The following is a 19,074-nucleotide window of genomic DNA, read 5'->3' as shown; positions in this document are numbered from 1 at the left end:
TTTGAAGGGCGAATAGGACTTTTATCATCGGATAGCCTGGCTTTCCAGGCAGAAGGGGTTGCTTCAGGGATGAGAGGCTGAAACAATGGAGTGTTTTCAGGATATGTAAAGCAAACCTATTTGGCTGGAGAAAGAGAGTATCAGGAAGTAGATAGAGATAAGGGAGAAAAGGATCACAGTGAGATCCTGAAATTCCTTGACTGGTGAGGAATTTTTACCCAAATTAATTGGCTAGAGATTGGTGAAAGTATGTGAAGCCAGCTTCATCAATTTTGCAGCCAGGGTGAGGATGAGGCCTGAATCTTGGTAGGGATAATTCAAGGGGATACAATGGGGAGAGATGGATGACAGACAGCTTGTGGAAATAGGATGACCAGAATTAGATGATGGTGGGATAAGGAGGTGAGGAATCTATAGGGTCATGTCCTTACAGCTCTATGGTGGTGACTCGAACAGAGATGAAGGGAAGAGCAGTGAGGTTTGAGACAGAAGTTGGAAGGAGTATGGTCTGAGACTGGGTTAGGTTGACATGCTAGTGTCACTGGTTGATAGCTAGTTGGGAAACTTGGCAGAAGATGGGAAGATGACTGATTGGAATAAGGGGTAAGTTGAAATGAGAGAGAGAGCGAGAAAGAGAGAGAGAGAGATGCCCCATTCTGAGAAGATGGGTGGTCATCTTCACAGAGGTGACTGTTGAAGCAGCAGAGATCACACCAGAAAGGCAAGACTTCATCCCCAGGAAGACTCACATTTATCTTGGTAGAACTCTGAAGGGGGTCCACTGGAAGGAGAAAGGTGTTTGAGAAATAGGAAGAAAAGCACAGTGATGTGATATTCAGGCAGTTTAGGGAACTCAGTGTCAAGAGTAAGAGATGGGCAGCAGGCAGTACTGCAGAAAATACATTGAGGAGACCCTTGCACAGACAGGCAGAGCTAGTCCTCTAGGAGTCCTGTGGCTGCGAGTCCCCGATGTTTGGGGAAATAATGATGTTTCATGCTTCAGACTGCCTTCTTCATAAAGCTTATGGGCTTTAGGCAGCTACCACCACTCATTTCAGCCATGACCAGGTTCTCTCTAGCCTCTTTGCTGCCTATATTCTCGATATTGGCGTTTTGACTTACCCACAGAGCCAGGAACTCCACTGGTGGCCTTGGATAGAGCTCTGTCCTCATGGCCTCTCCCAGTCTGCAAGGCACTGATCTCCTGCCAAGAGGCTGAAGACAACCAAGCAGGACAAGCAGCAAAGATTAAATTTCTCATCAATTATTTCTAGTCACTAAAGATACTGCATTCTCTTGTCCTAGATGGACCATCCAGCTTCAAAGAAAATATACTCTGTCTCCATCCTTAGAAGCAGGACCCAGATACATTACATTTTTCCTTTCGCTTGGGACTGAGAAAAATGATTCTCCCTCCTTTATTGTCCATCATCCAGTTGTGTGTTGGCTGAATCTCTTCTGGACAGAAAGAGGTTCATTAGTCCGCATAAATGGAGATGCAGAAGAACAGCTTGGCACCAGGATCTGAGGTGTGCAAATGCCTGCCAAGAATATGCCACCTTACCAGGTGCTCTAGGAGCATCTGTCTCACTGGCCTCACAGATCCTGCTGCCTGTTAGGACTTCTAAGAGAGAGCGGGCTTGATGCTGTGGGGCAGGGTACAAGAAGCAGAACAAAGTCCAGGCTGCCAGGACAGCCCTGCCTTCACCGAATTTCTGACCAAGGATGGTTCTCTGGCCTTCCTCATACTTAACCTAGAAAGTGGTGATAATAATTTCGTAATTCATAGGGCATTTTAAGAAGCAGATAATGTAGTGGATGTGAAAATAAGTTGTAAGGTGTAAAGTACTACACAAATATTATTCAAGCAGATCAGAAAATAGGGAAGTTTGTCCTTCCAACTCTTCAAACTCAGCAGTCTCTAAAAGGGATTGTTGGGACACTGCACAAAAGTCTTAACTTTTCTTGGGATAATTTATATAAAGAGCGGAACGTGACAAATGACACACAGTACAGGAGGCTTTCCTTGGCTGCCTGGGGTTTAGACTTCTTTCCTGTTTGTTCCCCTGATAAAAGGATCCTATAGATGAAATGGTCAAAACTACTCTATCCATGCACATATTTTCTCATTCTACTCTGGAGGGGTGGTGCTTCCAAACTCTTCAATTTGTAATGTTCTTTTCCAAGGAGCTTTTGGGGGGATCTTAGAAAATATATTTTCTACAAACAGGTGTTAATTTTTTCTTTCCTCTTCTCTAAGGGAAAGAGGGGGAAGAAACTAACTTTTGGAGGGCTCTGCTTCTAGGTGCCAGGCATGGGACATATCACCTGTGGTATCCCTTGGCGATCCTACCAGGGAGATGTCATTAATCTTACTTTTATAGATGAGGAGACCTAAGGCCAGAGAGGTGAAGCCCCTTGACTAAGGTAAGAGATGGGGTTCAGACTGAGGTTTATCTGGCTCCAAAGTCAGTGCCTCTTTGACCGCCCTGTCCTCCCTCCTTTTCAAAAAGTCAGTGTTCTCCAAAGTTCCTCTGCGGAACACATTGGTATTTGTGAACATGTGTGCAGTGGAGCTCTTTTACGCCAGAAAGGATAGACAGAGAGGAGCTGTCCTGGAGCTGGGGACAAACTGTTACCGTTCTCAGGCAGGGAATGATCTCTTTCTGTCCCCTTGTAGCTTAATTGCAATGCTTTCCTGCTTTATTAGTTTCCAGGTTCTGTGCCAAGTGCTTTAAAAGGCAGGTAGGGGAGAAGTCTCCTCTGCTGCCTGGCAGCTTGCCATTCCCCTCCGAATCTGCTGCTTGCTGCTTCAGAAAGGGATCAACATTGAAGGCATTCTTCTGGGCATATCACAACCTTGCTGACTGAAGCAGAAATGAGGGCTCCAGGGGCTGGAGTCGGGGGTGGGGACCGAGCCTTTGTAGGGGGAGGGAAGAGCTTATTTTATTACCTAGGAATAAAAACATTGTGAGTAATGAATAAGGTCCGAAAGCAGTAAATCTGGAACTCCAGAGTTAGGTGTGTAGCGTGTCAGAGAACAATTTAAGCCTTCGCCTCTTCGGCAGAGGTGAGGTATTCGGACTGCCTGTCCCAGCCCGAATTTCATTCAATGGTCTTTTAAGGGTTAGGATTACAAGAAGCCAAGTCCGGCTGGTTCATAATGATGATTTATGGCTGTGTTGTCGACTCCCCGACCCTTCTGTATGAGGGGATAGAGAAAATACATAATTTGTTGCTCATTAACTGCAAGATCTGTCAGGGCTGCCCCAGAAGCCATGTGGTCCTGGAGTCATGTGTCTGCTAAATGGCTTCAGCCTGGCCCTGTCCTTGAAAATATGCATTTGCTATTCTGGGGTAGAAATCGTTTTTAATAATGATAGAAGTACGGCTGATCCCCAACTTCTGGTGGTATGACAGATTTTTCGACTTTAGGGTGGTGCACAAGCAATACACATTCAGTAGAAGTCATAGTTTGATTTTGAATTTTGATTTTTCTTTTTCCCCTGGGCTACCGATGTGCAGTATAGTGCTTTCTCGTGATGCTGGGTAACAGCAGCAGTGAGCCACGGCTGCCAGTCAAGCCCTGTGATGACGAGGGTAGACAGCCCATATGCTTACACCATTCTGTACCCGTGCAACCATTCTCACCTCCGGTGAGGTAGTCAATAAATTACATGAGCTCTTCTACAATTACTTGTAAAATAGGCTTTGTGGCCATTGATGGTGCCCAACTGTAGGCTAACATAAGTGTGCTGAGCATGTATAAGGTAGGCTAGGCGAAGCTATGATGTTCAGTAGTAGGTCAGGTGTATTCGATGCATTTTTGACTTAACGATATTTTCCACTTAGGATGCGTTATCAGGAGGTAACACCATCGTAAGCCAGGGAAGATCTTTAACAAAAAAATTCTGTCCATGTAGTCTGTTGTGAGGCTTAAAAGTCCGCATATCTGGGCTCTACTTTTAGCTCTGTCACTTAGAAGCCTCAGCTCCTCAGGCAAGTACCTATCCCTCGGTGCCTTACCATCCTCAGCTGTACAGTGGGTATCGGTTCTTCATAGAGTCACAGGTCAAATGGAACCGTAAAGTATGAAAGAAATGTACAAGGTTGCTGCTCTTAATAGCTTTATTATTAGGAATTTGAGGTGCCATGAAATGCCTCCTTTACCGCTTTCGCCTTTTGTGAGAGGAGGAGGCACTTTAACTGGCAGTTTGCTGTGTGCATGCCTGTGGGACTGAAACCGAAGTTTTAGGATGAAGGGATGTTAGGGCTGTAAAGGAGCCCTTGAGTTGTAACCAAGTCCTTTCTCCCTAAGGTGGCTGGAGCCCAGAGGTGACTTGCCTGAGATTAATCAGTAAATTCATGTATGAGATGCTGATTTGCAGTGAAAAGCCACGTGTTCTTTTTCAGCATCAAATAGGAAGTCAGGCTTAAGCCTAGCCAGTGTAGAGTTTCTTAATTTGTGGCAGTGGTGTGGTTCGAGGATCTCAGGAACCATCCAAGGGCAGGGACGGTGCATGGGACCTTGGTTCTGCCCCATGCCCTTGGCATCATCTCAGAGGAAGTACTTTCCTCTGCTATTGCTCATTACCTTTGCTTGGTTGGAAGGCTAATGGTGGAGGTAGCGCAGGAGAGTTGAAAATAAATGTCATTGTAATAATGTAGTGATAAATGAAGGAGTCTAGCACCCTCATTTTGTAGATGGAGACTCTGGCTTATCTCAAATTCACTCAATGAGTAGGGACTTGAACCCTGGCCACTGACACCTCAATGAGTGTTCCTTGCCTTGCATCCAAAGCCTTGCGAGTATGATTTATAAATAAAGAAGAAAGGGCATGATGGTGGTAGTGAACATCTGGAAGCTGTTAGCCTGTAAGGTTACACAGGGTAAGAGTATAAACAGGTTCAAAGGGGAATTAGACCAGGAATGGTAGGAAAGAATGCTGGGTGGGGAGCTAGAACACCTGGGTGCAGTCTTTCGTTGCGAGTTAATTTGGACCTCAGTTTCTTCCATGTATAATGGACCCTTTCATTTCTGACTTGCTATGCTTCTCAAGTTTTAATCTCTGCAACATGTTATCGGAGGACTTTTGGTAATATTTAGGGGATATTTCCAGTTTTGTAATAAAACAACGTGAAGACTATGGTCCTGCTCCCTTTCATTCCCTCATTCAGCCAGTGGTCTCTGAGCATGTCTGCCAGGTAAGGTATTAATCCTGCTCTTCCAGAGGAGAGCTAAGCCAGGATTTTGCACTGCACTGACCTCTGACCATCCCTCTCTAGTGGAGAATCACAATCAGCGTGATCTGGGAACCAAAGTGTAGCAACTTAGAAATAATCAAGTCTTTATAAACACAGAATGGCTGTACAAACAGTAGCAGGGCCAGTGGCTCTTCTCACTGCCACACCTGCTGGCCCCTGGGCCCAGCTGGCATCTCCCTTCCACCTGGCCATCCCAGCCACCCCTCAGAGTTAGGAGCCCTTGAGAACTTGGATCAGACCCCATGCCTTGACCCATTCCCCAGCTGAAAAAAAAAGTAATGGGAGACTTTGAAAAGGAGTGCCAGATATGTCAGTCTATTGCTTCCCTTGTGGTTGTGAACACGCTCTGTGCTCCCTGAAAGAGCAAGTGTGGCTCATCATTCTGCCCTGTGAGGAGCTGTTAAAGGAGCTTTGTGTCGCGTGATAAGTTGAACGTGGCTATCCCTGGACTGTGGTTACAGTCAGGAAGTGGCCGGGGCTGTGCTGTGGAGTTAAGACCAGAGCAGCCGGCTGTGTAGTTGGGCATGACCAAAGCGGAATCGGTCCTCTGCTGTGTAGGTATCACAGGCATTTGCCTTACGGAGGACAAGTGGGGCTCCCGTTCTTAATGTAAAACAAGGGCAGTTTGTGTTGAGCTGCTCCCCCTGGCTGAGCTTTAGCCATACTTCTCTCATGGTCGTTGTCAGGATTTCATGAAATAAAGCCCACGGGACACCACCTGGGATGCAGTGGGTAACCAGTAACTGGTGGCTTTTCTTTTCCCAGGAGTGAGAAACCTCCCCTAAGTGTTAGGAGTGAACACCTTGGGCTGGAGGAAGGGTAGGAAAGCCCGAGACTCACTGGCTGCCCTTTAGGATAGAGGAGATGGGAGATGATGCCCGCAGACTTGGAAAGTTGCACACTGGAGGGCATTGTGCTAAAGGTTCTGTGGTTTGTAGGCTAGTGTCCTCATCACAGCATTTTTCTAAGAAAGAAAATGAAAGAATCACTTTCTATGACCCAGGCCATTTCCCATCCATGTTACCAGATTTAAGCCAATGACTCCGCAGGGGGTGCAGCCTCCTTTTGTGGAGAAGGAAATAAGCTTGGAGAGCTCGTCATGGCTGAGAGACACCAGGCAGGTGGCAGAGCTGGGACAAAAACCCAAAACATAGTCTTAGGCATTCACCCTCCTACAGAAACCCCCACCATGGCTCAGTATTAACACAAGGCTGGTGATCCCTGACTCTGAAGCCCAGAACCCTGAGATTGGCTCAGATCCTCTGATGTCCTGGCCACGCTTACCCATGTCCTTGATTGAACGTTCATCTAATATTTTTCTGTATCTGGATTTTTTTTAAGATTTTATTTATTTTTTCATGAGAGACAGAGAGAGAGGCAGAGACATAAGCAGAGGGAGAAGCAGGCTCCATGCAGGGAGCCCGATGTGGGACTCGATCCCGGGTCTCCAGGATCACACCCTGGGCCGAAGGCAGATGCCCAACCACTGAGCCACCCAGGTGTCCCTGTACATCTGGATCTTTATTTGTCTCTTTCTTTGTTTAAAAAAATACGTTGAACTATTATATAGAATATTTATATATATTTTTAACATTATATATATTTACAAACAAATATATTTGATTGTATATTTTTGTTGTTACAAAGGTACTATTTGGCCATGTGGGACTTTTTTAAAAAGGAGAAAATAACCATGTTAGCCCTCTGATGTTTCCTCCCATGAATATTTCTGTCCATATATTTTTCAAATAGAAAATTGAGATTTTCTAGATTACAGTGTGCATTTACATATAAGAACATTCCCTTATGTCGTCGCTAAATATCCTTTACAACATCAGTTCTGATGGATACTGCCTAATTCCCATGTGGGTTTCCTTTCAGATCATCACTGGGGAGTTCTATCGTATATACTACCTGAAGGAGAAGTCCCGGTCAACGATTCAGAATCCCTACGTGGCGGCCCTCTATAAGCAGGTGGGCTGCTTCCTCTTTGGCTGTGCCATCAGCCAGTCCTTCACAGACATTGCCAAAGTTTCCATAGGGCGCCTGCGTCCTCACTTCCTGAATGTCTGCAACCCTGATTTCAGCCAGATCAACTGCTCCGAGGGCTACATCCAAAACTACAAATGCAGAGGTGATGACAGCAAAGTCCAGGAGGCCAGGTGAGTCACCACCTGCCGTGGCCACAGTGTGCACAGCTTTGACGCAGGCAGTTCAGAGAGCATTTACTTTATGAGGCACCTACTATCTGAGGTAACAGGCTCAGTAATAGGCTTTGATTTCAAGGGGTGAATAAGACATAGCCCCTATTCTTAAGGAACTTGGGATCAAATGATTTAGATACATAGATAAATAAACAATCATGGTTGAACACCAGTAAGTCCGTCCGTCCGTCCATCCATCCATCCATCCATCCATCCATTCTTTTGCTTACTCATGCATCCATCGGTGGCTGCTATGTTCTAGACAACGTGTCCAAAGCACTACCAAAGATGCAAAACCAAACAAGATAGTGCTACTCTCAAGGTCACAGTCTAGGGAGGAAAGACAGACAGGCAGACATGTATCAGGGATGTGAATATGGCCCTTTCATGGCCCTCTCTTGCTCTTGCAGGAAATCCTTCTTCTCTGGCCACGCCTCCTTCTCCATGTACACTATGCTGTATTTGGTGGTAAGTACCTTCCTTCTGATTCCAATAGAGTACAGCGTCCAGCCCCACCTTACATCTCTTCTGTGCAGAGAGCACTCAGTATGGTTAGGGATAGACTTCACTGTGAAATCCTTGAAAGAGAAGTTAGCTAGAAAAATTAGGTTCTGTTTTGAGCACTGCCATGGCGCCAGTAGAAGTTATTTTACTTTCTAGGTTTTTTTCCCCATTTTTCAAATAAAACTAATATTTATCATGGCTGTTTGATAAAGGTCGTGTACCCATTTTTGAAATTATAAACTGATGAAGACACTCATCACATTTTAGGGTAACAAGTACTGTTACCTGAACATCCATTTAACTCCGTTGACCCTTACAGGCACCCTAGGTTATAAGTAATATTATCTCTTCTGTGGGAAGGGATTACTAAGTAAGACTTAGAGGATTTAAGTGAACTGTCAAAATTTATACAGATACTGGCACGATGGCTCAAATCCAAGGCCTGTCATCAGATTTCTTGTGGTGTCACCATGCCAGTCCCAGTGCTTCTCCATCCTCTACTGAGGGAAAGACTTTAAAAATTATTATTATCTGACTACATAGAGTAATTTCAAGTTTTATAGAATAATTCTACCTCCATGAGCACACGTGATCTCATAATAACATGGTGAAGTACGAGATGTGTATCCCTGCTGCTTGGATCCAGAGACCAAGGCCCAGGGAGGCCTAGCAGCATGTTGAGGGGGGGTCCCTCAGCTAGTGGTGGGGCCACGATGTGAACCCCCATGTTGCCCTTCCCATGGCCATGTCTGCTCTGACTTCTAGAGGCTCTGGGGCAGTGTAGGCAGCACGCCCTGCTCCTCTCCAGCTGCTGCACAGACAGCAGCCAGTCTGTTTCTCTTTGTGAGTTAAATACGGTCCCCTGCCTCTCCTCTCCTCTTGAATGAGGTCCCTGTGCCAAGGCACTTCCTGCTTTCGGCCCCTTTGATGAAGAGCAAGAAGGCGCTGAGAGGTCAGACGTATCTCAGGGGAGCATAAGCTGTTTGCAGAAAGAACGTTTTGATTTTAGCTTATTTAAAAAACATAATTAGGATTTGGAAAAACTAGCAGAAGGTTTTTTCTGTTTTGTTTTGTTTTGTTTTCCCTCGCAATCCTTTCCAAGCCCGGAGGCTTCCGGGCTTCCCATTACCTGGGATACAGAGCTGAAAGGTGGGCCCCAACCTATGAAAACCTCAAAGGTGGATTTTGCGTCATCATGCATCGTGCTCCCCTCCTTTCTTCATTTGTTGTTGTTGTTATGCTTTTGCTTTGCTTTTAGAAAGCTCATTTAGCGAAAATACTTAGTTTCCAATGTCATTTTTTCAATATTTTACGCAAGTCTGGAAGCAATTTTACAAATGTAATTTCAGTGCTTTGCAAAGGTGCTTGGAGGAGTGGGTCTGTATTCATTTTTCTCCTATTCCTTCATTTTCTTCCAAGAGAAAAGTATGGGGTAATTTTGAAACCAACTCTGCGCCCTGTGTGCTCTACAGCCGCCCAGAAGATAAAGGTGCTGACATGTTTCTGGTGCCTTCTGTGCGCCAGGCACTGGGGCAAGCTCACACCACAGCATTCCGATCTCTCAGTAACTCCATGAGATGCATTTCCATTACCTCGTTTTCGGTTGAAAACCAACCAACCAACCCAAATCTTAAGAATTTTAGTAATAGAAGTTCCATCTCCAGTAAAAGGGAGAAAATGGATTTGAAGGCTGGTCTTTGCCCTGATGACACCAGGATCACTGTCTGTTCTTTTCTTGGTACTGCTCTTCAAAACACAGAAACAACCTCGCCAGGATAAATTAAGGAATATAAGTTCCCAACTCTAATTTCCATTTCACCTGAAGGCAACTTGCCTTTCTTCAGGTCTGCTTTAGTGGATGAGATGCCCTCCTTGCCCCCCCTCCACCACCCACCAGCTGTGATTACAGCCAGAGAGACCTTCTCTGCAGGGGTGAGGAGTGAGGGGGTAGATTCCGACCTAATGTTTGTTTGCATCTTTGAGGGAGGAAAAAATTACAGTGCCTTTGTGTTTCTGGAAAGAAGGAAGAAAAAGAGGCAGGGAAGAGAGAGGGAGAAAAAGAAGAGTCTCCTTGACCTCCGATTCCATAACATCTTACTGTACACACCACACACTAAAGAAGGCTTGCAAATGTACACACATTTTAACATTCACAACTCACCGATATCCATGTAGACGACATATAAATGAAGGGCTCTGTTTTTAGCTCTAAGGTTATCTTGCCCTAACAACAACAACAACAACAACCCCTGAGGCTAAATTCCAAGGGTATATGGATAGTGCTCTTTGCCAAGGCTCATTTCTCCGTGATGCTACACAGAAATCCCAACCTTCCGAATGTCCAATTTGCAAAGCTTTCTAGAGCAAGGTAGAGCACTGTGGCTGCCTCTTAGGGTGAGAGGGAAATGCTGCAATCTGAACAGCCCTCTGCCCATCCCCCAGTGCTTTTCTGTTGAGCTTCAGGAAGTAGAAGTGGGCAGACGGAGACCCTGGCCTCCCCCTGGGGCCTTGGGGACAATCACCTTTGAACCAGTTGGATGTAGCCAGTTTGCCCTCAGGGTCTGGCAGGCCTGGATGATTGTACCCTGTCATGATTAGCTCTGGAACCAGGAGTTGCTTACCTAAGCTTTGTCCTCGGTATACTCCTCTGTAAAGTGTAGATAATGTCTCTTTTGCAGGATTGCTGATACTTTTCATCCCTAGACCCTACTTTCTCCATCTGTCAAATGAAAAGAGTGGAATTAGATGGTGTCTACTTATTTCTCAATCTCTGTGGTTCTATTTGGAAGAAGTTTGAACTACCCTAAGCACTATAGAAAAGATGGGAATCCTCAGGGACAGACTTATGCCTCATTACCTGGCATTCAAAGAGGGGGTGAGGATGGGAAGCACCAGCCACCCCTACTCCAGGCCTGTGGGCAGCAGCTGCCATCTGAAGCCTCCCATGGCTTTGAAGGACACTCCATATTAGGTTTTGATTTGTAAAATGGTTGGCTTGGAAAAAACCATGCCGCAAACACCACATTATCTCTGGCTATAGAAGCTAACAGATGAGGGTAAGGCATGTTAGTGATTAATGCAGATTCTAATAAGAAAAACCCACAGTGTATATAAGCATACATGATACTTTTCTAACCCTGAGTCCTGCCCTAAACCCTAGAGAACCACATCTGGACAGGCCCTGTACCTCCACAGTCAGGGATCGAGGATGACTTGGCTTTCTGGAATAAAGTGCCAACACCAGCGTAGGCACCAATCTGTGTGGCATACCTGGTGTTTCTTCTGTTGTGCCAGGCACTCTGCTACCTCCCAGGGTTGCCAACATGAATCAGACCTGGGCCCTGCCCTCAGAGGAGCTCAACGTGGGCTCAACATTCGACAGATCAGCAAATATATAATGGGTGACTGTGATAGACGCAACAGCATGCTAGGCGTAGGGATCTAGACATTGGTAAGTCACGGGCACAGCCCTTGGGGAGTTCAGTGTAGGGAAGCAAGTAGACAAGGACAGCAGTTTGGTGCACTGTGCTGGGCCTGGGGAGCGGGGGTGGGTGGGTGGGTATAGGTTCTTACAGAAGCTTAGAGTTGTGGCACCCAAGCCAGCCTGGAGTGGAGGGCGGCAGAAGCTGGGGAAGGCTGCCCGTAGGGTACAGATGGGCTGATTGGAAGAACTGCCTGTGTTCAGGTGAAAAAGGGGACAGTGATTTGTGAGCTGCAGGTGTTCAGTTCAGTCCAATTGTGATGGCTGGGATGAAGCAGGGGGTGGAGGGTGCAGTGAGAGCTGGGAGGACCTTTGGGACCAGCCGCCCCAGCCCCTCCTCCTGCAGCTCAGATCAAGCAGCAGCAAGTTGGTGGCGAGGCCTTTGCCTTGCTGCTGTGCCTCCCTCTGCGAATGAGTACCCAGCACCTTGCCTCAGTGCCTCCTTCAGGGTGCTTTGTCAGAGAATCCTTCCCTGGCCTCTCCTGTGGTACTCCTTGACTCCCTTTGCAGCGTTAACCACCACCCCCTACGCCCCCGCCCAGTTTCTCACCATCTGACATCTATATTCACTTCTTTGTTTCTATCTCAACTAGATAAATTGTAAGCTTCACCAGGGAGACGTTTTTGTCTCTTGTTTCACTACCGTATTCCACTGTCCCAAGCAGTGTCTGAAGCTTAGTTAAGGTTGCAATGAATATTTGATGAGTGAATGAATGAACAAATGAATGGATGACTCAATCCCAGGTCTTCTACATTCCCAAGCCATGCTCCTCTCCATTCCAGTCAGAATTTTATTCATCCCCTCCTCACTACACTGGTAGATCGTAAAGGACCTGGCTGGTGTAGGGATGGCCTTTGATGCCTCTTTGCTGCACTGTTGACATATTGACTCTTTCCTGGGGTGCCCGTGAGAAGTGTCTGTGTGTCAAAGGGTTGAATCCCAAGGAAACAGGGAAGCGGTTTGTCCTCTGACAGTCATGTACTCTGGCCTGTGGTTGTTAGTCATTGAGGTTTTGTTCAATATGTTTAGAATCCTGGAGCAGTGGGGTCTGGTACACCCATGAGACATGCCCACAGATCTAGGGAGTGTCTGGCAAAACCCCTTGCAGGGACAAGATTGTTGTTTCTATGGGGAATAAACCACCATATCAGATGTTTTCCCCCACCTGTATCCATCTATCCACCCACCCGTACATTTGTCCATCCATCCATCTGGCAGTTTCTTTCTTTTTTTTTTTTTAAAGATTTTATTTAGTTATTCGTGAGAGACACAGAGAGAGGCAGAGACATAGGCAGAGGGAGAAGTAGGCCCCAGGACCCTGGGATCACAAGCTGAGCCGAAGGCAGACGCTCAACCACTGAGCCACGCAGGTGCCCCATCTAGCAGTAAGACCATGTGTGAGCATCTGGGGACTCAGACGATGTCCTTTTTGGTGTGGAAAGCCTGAAAAGTAAATAGTCTCAGAATAGGTGGATGAGGTGTCTGATTCAAGTAGACTGAGGTTCAGGGCCTAGAGGAGAGGGCTGTTAACTCCACCCCGAGGTGCACTGACTGCATGGTCCCGAGGCTCTCCTTAGCTTACAGTTGGGTCAGGGATTATAATACTCTCACTCTTTGGAAAACTACACACTTGATTTTAGACATGGGCCTTATAAAAGTATGTGACAGGTGAATGGTGGGAGCACATGTTTCCAGATGTCCCCCATAGGCTGTCCTTTAGCTCACGACAGCCACGTTGCTTTTCTCCTCGGACAGAAGTCCAGTACAAGAGAGCACTGTGTGCAGAGCACTGATTCCCTACGAGGAAGCCGGGTTCTGTGATTAGAGCTTGCACTTAGAAAAAGACACACACACCTCACTCAGTGGAAATCACGGCTATTCCCGTGAGCAAGTGACTGGGCCTCTCAGCCTTGATCTCTTCATCTGTATGATAGGCACAGTGGTGTCTCCCCAATAGGACGATTGTGATCATTGCAGGTAAGGTCATGTAAAGCGCCTGGCACCGTGTCTGGAACGGTGCTCGACAAACTGGTAGTTTCTTTTTCTCCCCCTGAAAGACTCAGAAAACAAGAGGTGACTCCCTTCTGAGGGAGATTCGAGAATAGTCAACTAAACATTCTTTTTTTTTTTTTTTTTGTCCTGAAAGCAGTTGAATAACTTCCTAGAGAGAAATTTCAGTTCTTGCACCACGTGGACGAGTCACCAGGCACATGAAGCAGAGCCAAGCGTGAGCCATGGCAGAGATGAGAGGAGGGAGAAAGTTTCTCCCTGTGGGTGTCAGTGATCTGGACAGACTTCCAGGAAGAAAGCAGGCAGGGACCTCAGGAAGGACAAAAGCCTCCTTCTCACTTGGAGCAGAGAGTCCCAAGAGCAATGGAAATGAAGTGAGAGGACAGTACAGACCTGTTCCACCAGTATGCAAATCATGTAATGAAACACAAATGACTTAGGGAGAACCCAGTGTGACTCAACCCTGCTTTTGACTGCTGGTTCAGACCAGAGGAGCCAGCTTGAGTTCAGCCAGACGTCTCTAAAGAGGTTTTGTTGGAATTCCACGGGACCCCAGTTCTGAAGCTGGGACTGACCGGGAAGGAGAAGAGAACTCCATTTATGGAGTGAGTTCTGTGTGCTCAGGACTTTCACATACATCATTTTGGGGTGGGGGTTCGCAAGCAGGCCTATAGCTCTCTGTTATAACCCTTTTATCTATGATCAGCAGTTTTGTTTTTTAGCAACTAGAAGAAAAAACATCTTAGCACGAGAACATGACTTAATCTTTCATTTTAGCGTATTCTTTTTTCTTTTTTTTTTTTTTTCTTCAGGGAGGAACTTGCTTTATTCGTGTTTGTGCCTTTCACAATTTCGAGCAGAATAGATGCTCGTGGCAGGTGTTTGTTTCTTAAGTGAACAGATCTCCGTATGTAAGAGACAGCAGAAATTGAGAGAAGCAGAGTGACTTGTTCAGGCTCCTACAGGTGGCATGGAGCAGAGAAAAGATTCAAATTTAGTTTTGCTCTGATTGCAAATCAGACACTTTTCTGCAATGTCATGCTGATGCTTAGAAGTGGGTTTGGCCCGCCTGGAGACCTTCACACAGTTGAGGAAGTAAAGACAGGACCTCAGGGCGGTTGGCCTCTGTGAGAGGTCAAGGTGATTCAGCCCTTCTGATGTCAGTCTGGCTCTGCTTCTGGGCGAGTCTCCTTTACTGCTTGGTCCAGGACAAGGGCCACAGTATCACTGTGGTCAGTAGTGTGGCTTCCTCCTGTGGAATGGGAATGAATGCAGCCTCCTGCCCCTTGCCCTGTCCCCAGCTCAGGTTTCCAAGGGGGTAGGGTGCTCCAGAAAGTTCCTCTGGTCATGGTGAGGCCCAAGCCTCTGGTATGGAGTACCTCATGAGAACTGGGCTATGAACCAGCAAATTAGCTGTAGGATTGGTGGGGCACGGATGGACCTATCAAATCCTTTGGTCAACCTCAAAACATGTTGGGACCAGCTTCTCAAATCACTAGGAGGAAGATCTTTTGCAATCTTTTGCTTTAGTGATCAACTTGTGGTGGTGAAATCAACCATAGTCATTGAGTAAACCTCATTCACCAAGGCAGAGGGTGGTGACACAGATTTCTGAAGAGCTCCTTGAGTGCCCATCTTACACCAGGCAGGGTCCTGAGTGTTTCATTTGACCCTGGCAACCCTGAGAGGGAGATCCTCTTGTACTTGTTTCACAGTTGGGAAGTTGAGGGACCACCCACTTATGAAATAATGGAGCCAGAAATGGAGTCAGGGCTGCTTCACCCCAAAATTCATGCTACCCTTGCTGCTGTGCTTTCCCTGAAGCCCCAGTTGGGCAGATGCCAGGATCAATCCTGAGACCTTGAGCTTGATTAAATGTGTCAGTTGCTGATGGAATCAGAGGAGCAAGCTTCAGTGCTCTGGGGCCAGTCCCCAAGGGATTCTCTTCCCATGGCCCCTGCTCCTTTCCCATTCATAAGCACTGCCTTCCTGAAGCTCGTCTGATGACTGGTCTCTTCCTCCCTCTTCAAGTTCCTCTTGTGTATTTATTTTTTTCTTTTCTCGAGCTCCAGCCTTAAGCATCTGAGTCAATGGAAGGGGAGATGTGTGCCATGTCCGGTTGGGAAACCCACCCTTCCTCTGCCCCACCCTGATTTCCAAGGCCCTTGACCCCTCTGTGTGGAGGGGTGGGGGAAAGTTGGAGGATTTTGAACCAGCATTTTCTGAGGATCTGCAGATTATTTTGTGTGAGAAAACCTAAGGCTCGGTGAGATTTTTCCGATGAATACCTGCTGTTCTTTCTGTCCCCCCTTCCACCGCCAGAATGCTGGAGGAAGGCCAGATCATGGCAGGCATGATGCAAATGGACTGTTGCTTTTTCCCTGAGACTTTTGTTAAGTGGGAGCTACACCAGCATCATCCTATCCCCGCTCCTGGAAGGAAAGGATCTTTTGATTCATGATTACAGAATCACTTCTGCAATGACTAGCTCATTTCTGCAGAAGCTAGGGGGTAGCCTTTGACCTGCAGGTTATTTTTTCTAGTACTGAGGACCTTGCTTAAAATCCTTTAATTTTTTTTTTTAAGATTTTATTTGTGAGAGAGAGAGAGAGAGAGAGAGAGAGAGAGAGAGAGGCGCAGAGACACAGGCAGAGGGAGAAACAGGCTCCATGCAGGGAGCCTGACGTGGGACTCGATCCCAGGTCTCCAGCCCAGGGCCAAAGGCAGGCGCTAAACCACTGAGACACCCAGGGATCCCCAAAATCCTTTAATTTTTTACCATTTGCTTACAGTAACGTTTCCCAGTTGTGACTCAGTAGATACTCTGTAAATGTAATTAAGTATGGTCAGTAATGAAAGTAAGGATTTCCTATAGAGCCTAATTACCATCTTTAGTTAAAAGACCCTTAGAATCTTACAGAGTATGGTTTGAGAAAGACCGACCTACTAAGTAGAAGCCAGGTTCCTTAGTTTGACAGCTACACCCTACATGAACGGCCCCTCTTTGCCTCTGTAGCCCTGTTGCTCATCAGCCCCTCCATCCCCACCTTTACACCCTCTTTGGCTGTACAAAAAGCTCTGAGGTTCTCCAGAACCCTGGCTTCTAAGCCATCACTCTGCCTGGAACACACACCCCTCACCACTATCCCCTCAACTCTTAGCAAATGCATATTCATCTTTAGGATTCAAGTCAAGTGCCCTTGCCTTGGGTCCCCAATGTTTCCCATAATTCCTAGGAAACCTGTAAGTCCACCTGCATGTGTTCATGGATTCCCCCAACTAGGGAATGCTCTGTAGGGCAGCAGTTACAACTTCCCATTTCTGTGTCCTTAGCACCTATTGGAGTGCCTGGCTTATTTGTTTTCTGGCTAGTTGTACAGTTGAGGACTTTTAGGTGCTTTTTGGAATCACTGCTTTTGGGTGTTTTTCTCTAAATCTTCTTAGGATGTCCATAGGAATCTGATGGAACGTACGTACCAACTTGTGAGCTCCTTAGTAGAGTGTGTGTAAATAAAAACGCTGTCTATTCAAATTGTCCTTTCTATCCCTTCCTTCCTAGAGGCCTACGTGGTTCTCTGACAGCTAATTACGGTTTACGTAATCACCTTTGTTGCTGTGATGATTCTACTTCTTTTGGATTTTTTAACTGGTTATTTTTTACATATGAGAAACTGTTGAACTTTATCACTCAGCAGCCAACATCAGCACATTCGTTATTATTCTTCATTTGTTGTTCTTAGATTGCCCAGGAATGCATTCAGAGAATTCATAATGATTCTAAAGTTCAGAGAATTTCATAACGATTATAAAGTTGTCTGCTGTGGTCCAGGCCTGGGTTTCGAAATTGTCTTCCAGGTAGTTGAGGACTTAGGGCTAGGCAATCTTCCTACCTGCCCACCCTGGCAGGGGTGGCTCCGGAAACTTCCACTCGTTTTTCTCCTCAGGGCCAGCCACTGGCTTGCTCCTTCCTGGGAGCCTGAAGGAAGCTGTCAAAGGACAGTTTCAGGAAGGGCTGAGTCCCACCTCTGCCCCTGTCCCAGTTGGGGCCCTCGCCCTCAACTCCTCCCTCCGCTCTCTCTCTCTGCCCCTTGCTCCCCTTCTTCCCCAGGGCCTGCCTTTGATTTGTCGTCGGAAGCTCCCCCTGTCCCGTTGCCTTTTCCCCCTCATTTCCCAAGTTCCCACAGGAACCTGGGAAGTAGGTTGTGCCCAGAGGTTAGAACGGAAACTGCAGTAAGATAACTCTGAGGGACAATGCTCAGTTGACGTCATTTCAACTTCTTTGCTTCGGCCAGAGGTGGTTTTTTTTTTTTCCTTCCATTTTTCTTCAGGTTACTCTCGAACTCCACCCAGTCCAGTGTCTGTCAGCCTCTGTCTGAAAGCTCTCCGGCATTGTCCGGGTGGTTTTATGTTTCCTTATATTCCAACTCAAAATCCAGAGTTTGGAGTTGTGACTTACAAATTTGTTTTTTGGGGGCACCCCAGTGGTTCAGTGGTTGAGCGTCTGCCTTTGGCCCAGGTATGATCCTGGGGTCCTGGGATCGAGTCCCACATCGGGCTCCCTGCAGGGAACCTGCTTCTCCCTCTGCCTGTGTCTCTGCCTTTCTGTCTGTATCTCTCATGAATAAATAAGATAAAATCTTAAAAAAAAAAAATGTTCTTGGGTGGAGGTGCTTCCTGTTGAGGCAGGAACCTTCCCTTGTGACTGTCATGGTACCTCTCTTATCAATCCTGCGTTTTTATTTCCAAGACAGTCCTGAGCGGCAAGTAGTGTAGGGACTGGACGGCCCAGGTCTCCAGGGAGACACACAGATGCCATTTGTGAGTCATCACGGATTGCAGAAAAGACACCTTTCCTCCCCTGCTTACCATTCTTTCATTAGCTTCAGTCATGAAGAAGATAAAAGGGGACAAACGTTTAGGAAGTCTCTAGTATGTGCCAGGCAGTGGACTTGAAGGTATTCCTCAGCTTTTCCATTTCTCCTCTTTTTCTTTCTTTCTTTCTTTCTTTCTTTCTTTCTTTCTTTCTTTCTTTCTTTCTTTTTCTTTCTTTTTTTCTTTTTTCTTTTTTTTTTATGGAAACTAAGGCTCCAGGTGTCAGTAACAGACTTGAGGTCACATCCCCGTTGAATGCTCTTTGGGTGCAACCTGCCGCCTAAGGTCCAGATGGTTCCATCTCGCGGGAACGCGGTGTGTGTCGGCCTGGTGTTCTAACGCACTGAGCGTCTGTTCGTTTTCTCTCCTCTCTCCAGCTGTACCTGCAGGCCCGCTTCACTTGGCGAGGGGCCCGTCTGCTCCGGCCGCTCCTGCAGTTCACCTTGATCATGATGGCCTTTTACACAGGACTGTCGCGTGTGTCCGACCACAAGCACCATCCCAGTGATGTGCTGGCAGGATTTGCTCAAGGAGCCCTGGTGGCCTGCTGCATAGTGAGTAGCATCTTGTTCTCAGTGCACGAGCAAAGCCCCAGGCTGCTTGCTTGTTAAATGTTTCCGGCCCAGTGACCAAAGCTAGGGAGCTCTTGATCCTTTTCTCTGCTTGGTGTATAAAGAGTCATCCCACCCCAGGACCCCTGCAGTAAAAGGAAAACATTTTCTCTTTCTTTCCAGCCT

The 19,074-nt window shown here is 46.7% G+C and overlaps 1 protein-coding gene across 1 annotated transcript in view; it reads left to right on the top strand.

Moving 5' to 3' along the window:
• The window catches only part of PLPP3 (phospholipid phosphatase 3), an 82,174-nt gene that overhangs the window by 48,769 nt on the left and 14,331 nt on the right, over positions 1-19,074 (top strand). Inside the window, exons 3-5 of the mRNA XM_055305404.1 lie at positions 7,147-7,427; positions 7,880-7,937; positions 18,715-18,891. Of these exons, the coding sequence (XP_055161379.1) occupies positions 7,147-7,427; positions 7,880-7,937; positions 18,715-18,891 (516 nt within the window). The remainder of the gene's footprint in view (positions 1-7,146; positions 7,428-7,879; positions 7,938-18,714; positions 18,892-19,074) is intronic.

Source organism: Nyctereutes procyonoides, unplaced genomic scaffold, assembly GCF_905146905.1.
Source record: "Nyctereutes procyonoides isolate TBG_1078 unplaced genomic scaffold, NYPRO_anot_genome, whole genome shotgun sequence".
NCBI lineage: Eukaryota > Metazoa > Chordata > Mammalia > Carnivora > Canidae > Nyctereutes > Nyctereutes procyonoides.
This window is presented reverse-complemented; position numbering and strand designations above follow the sequence as displayed.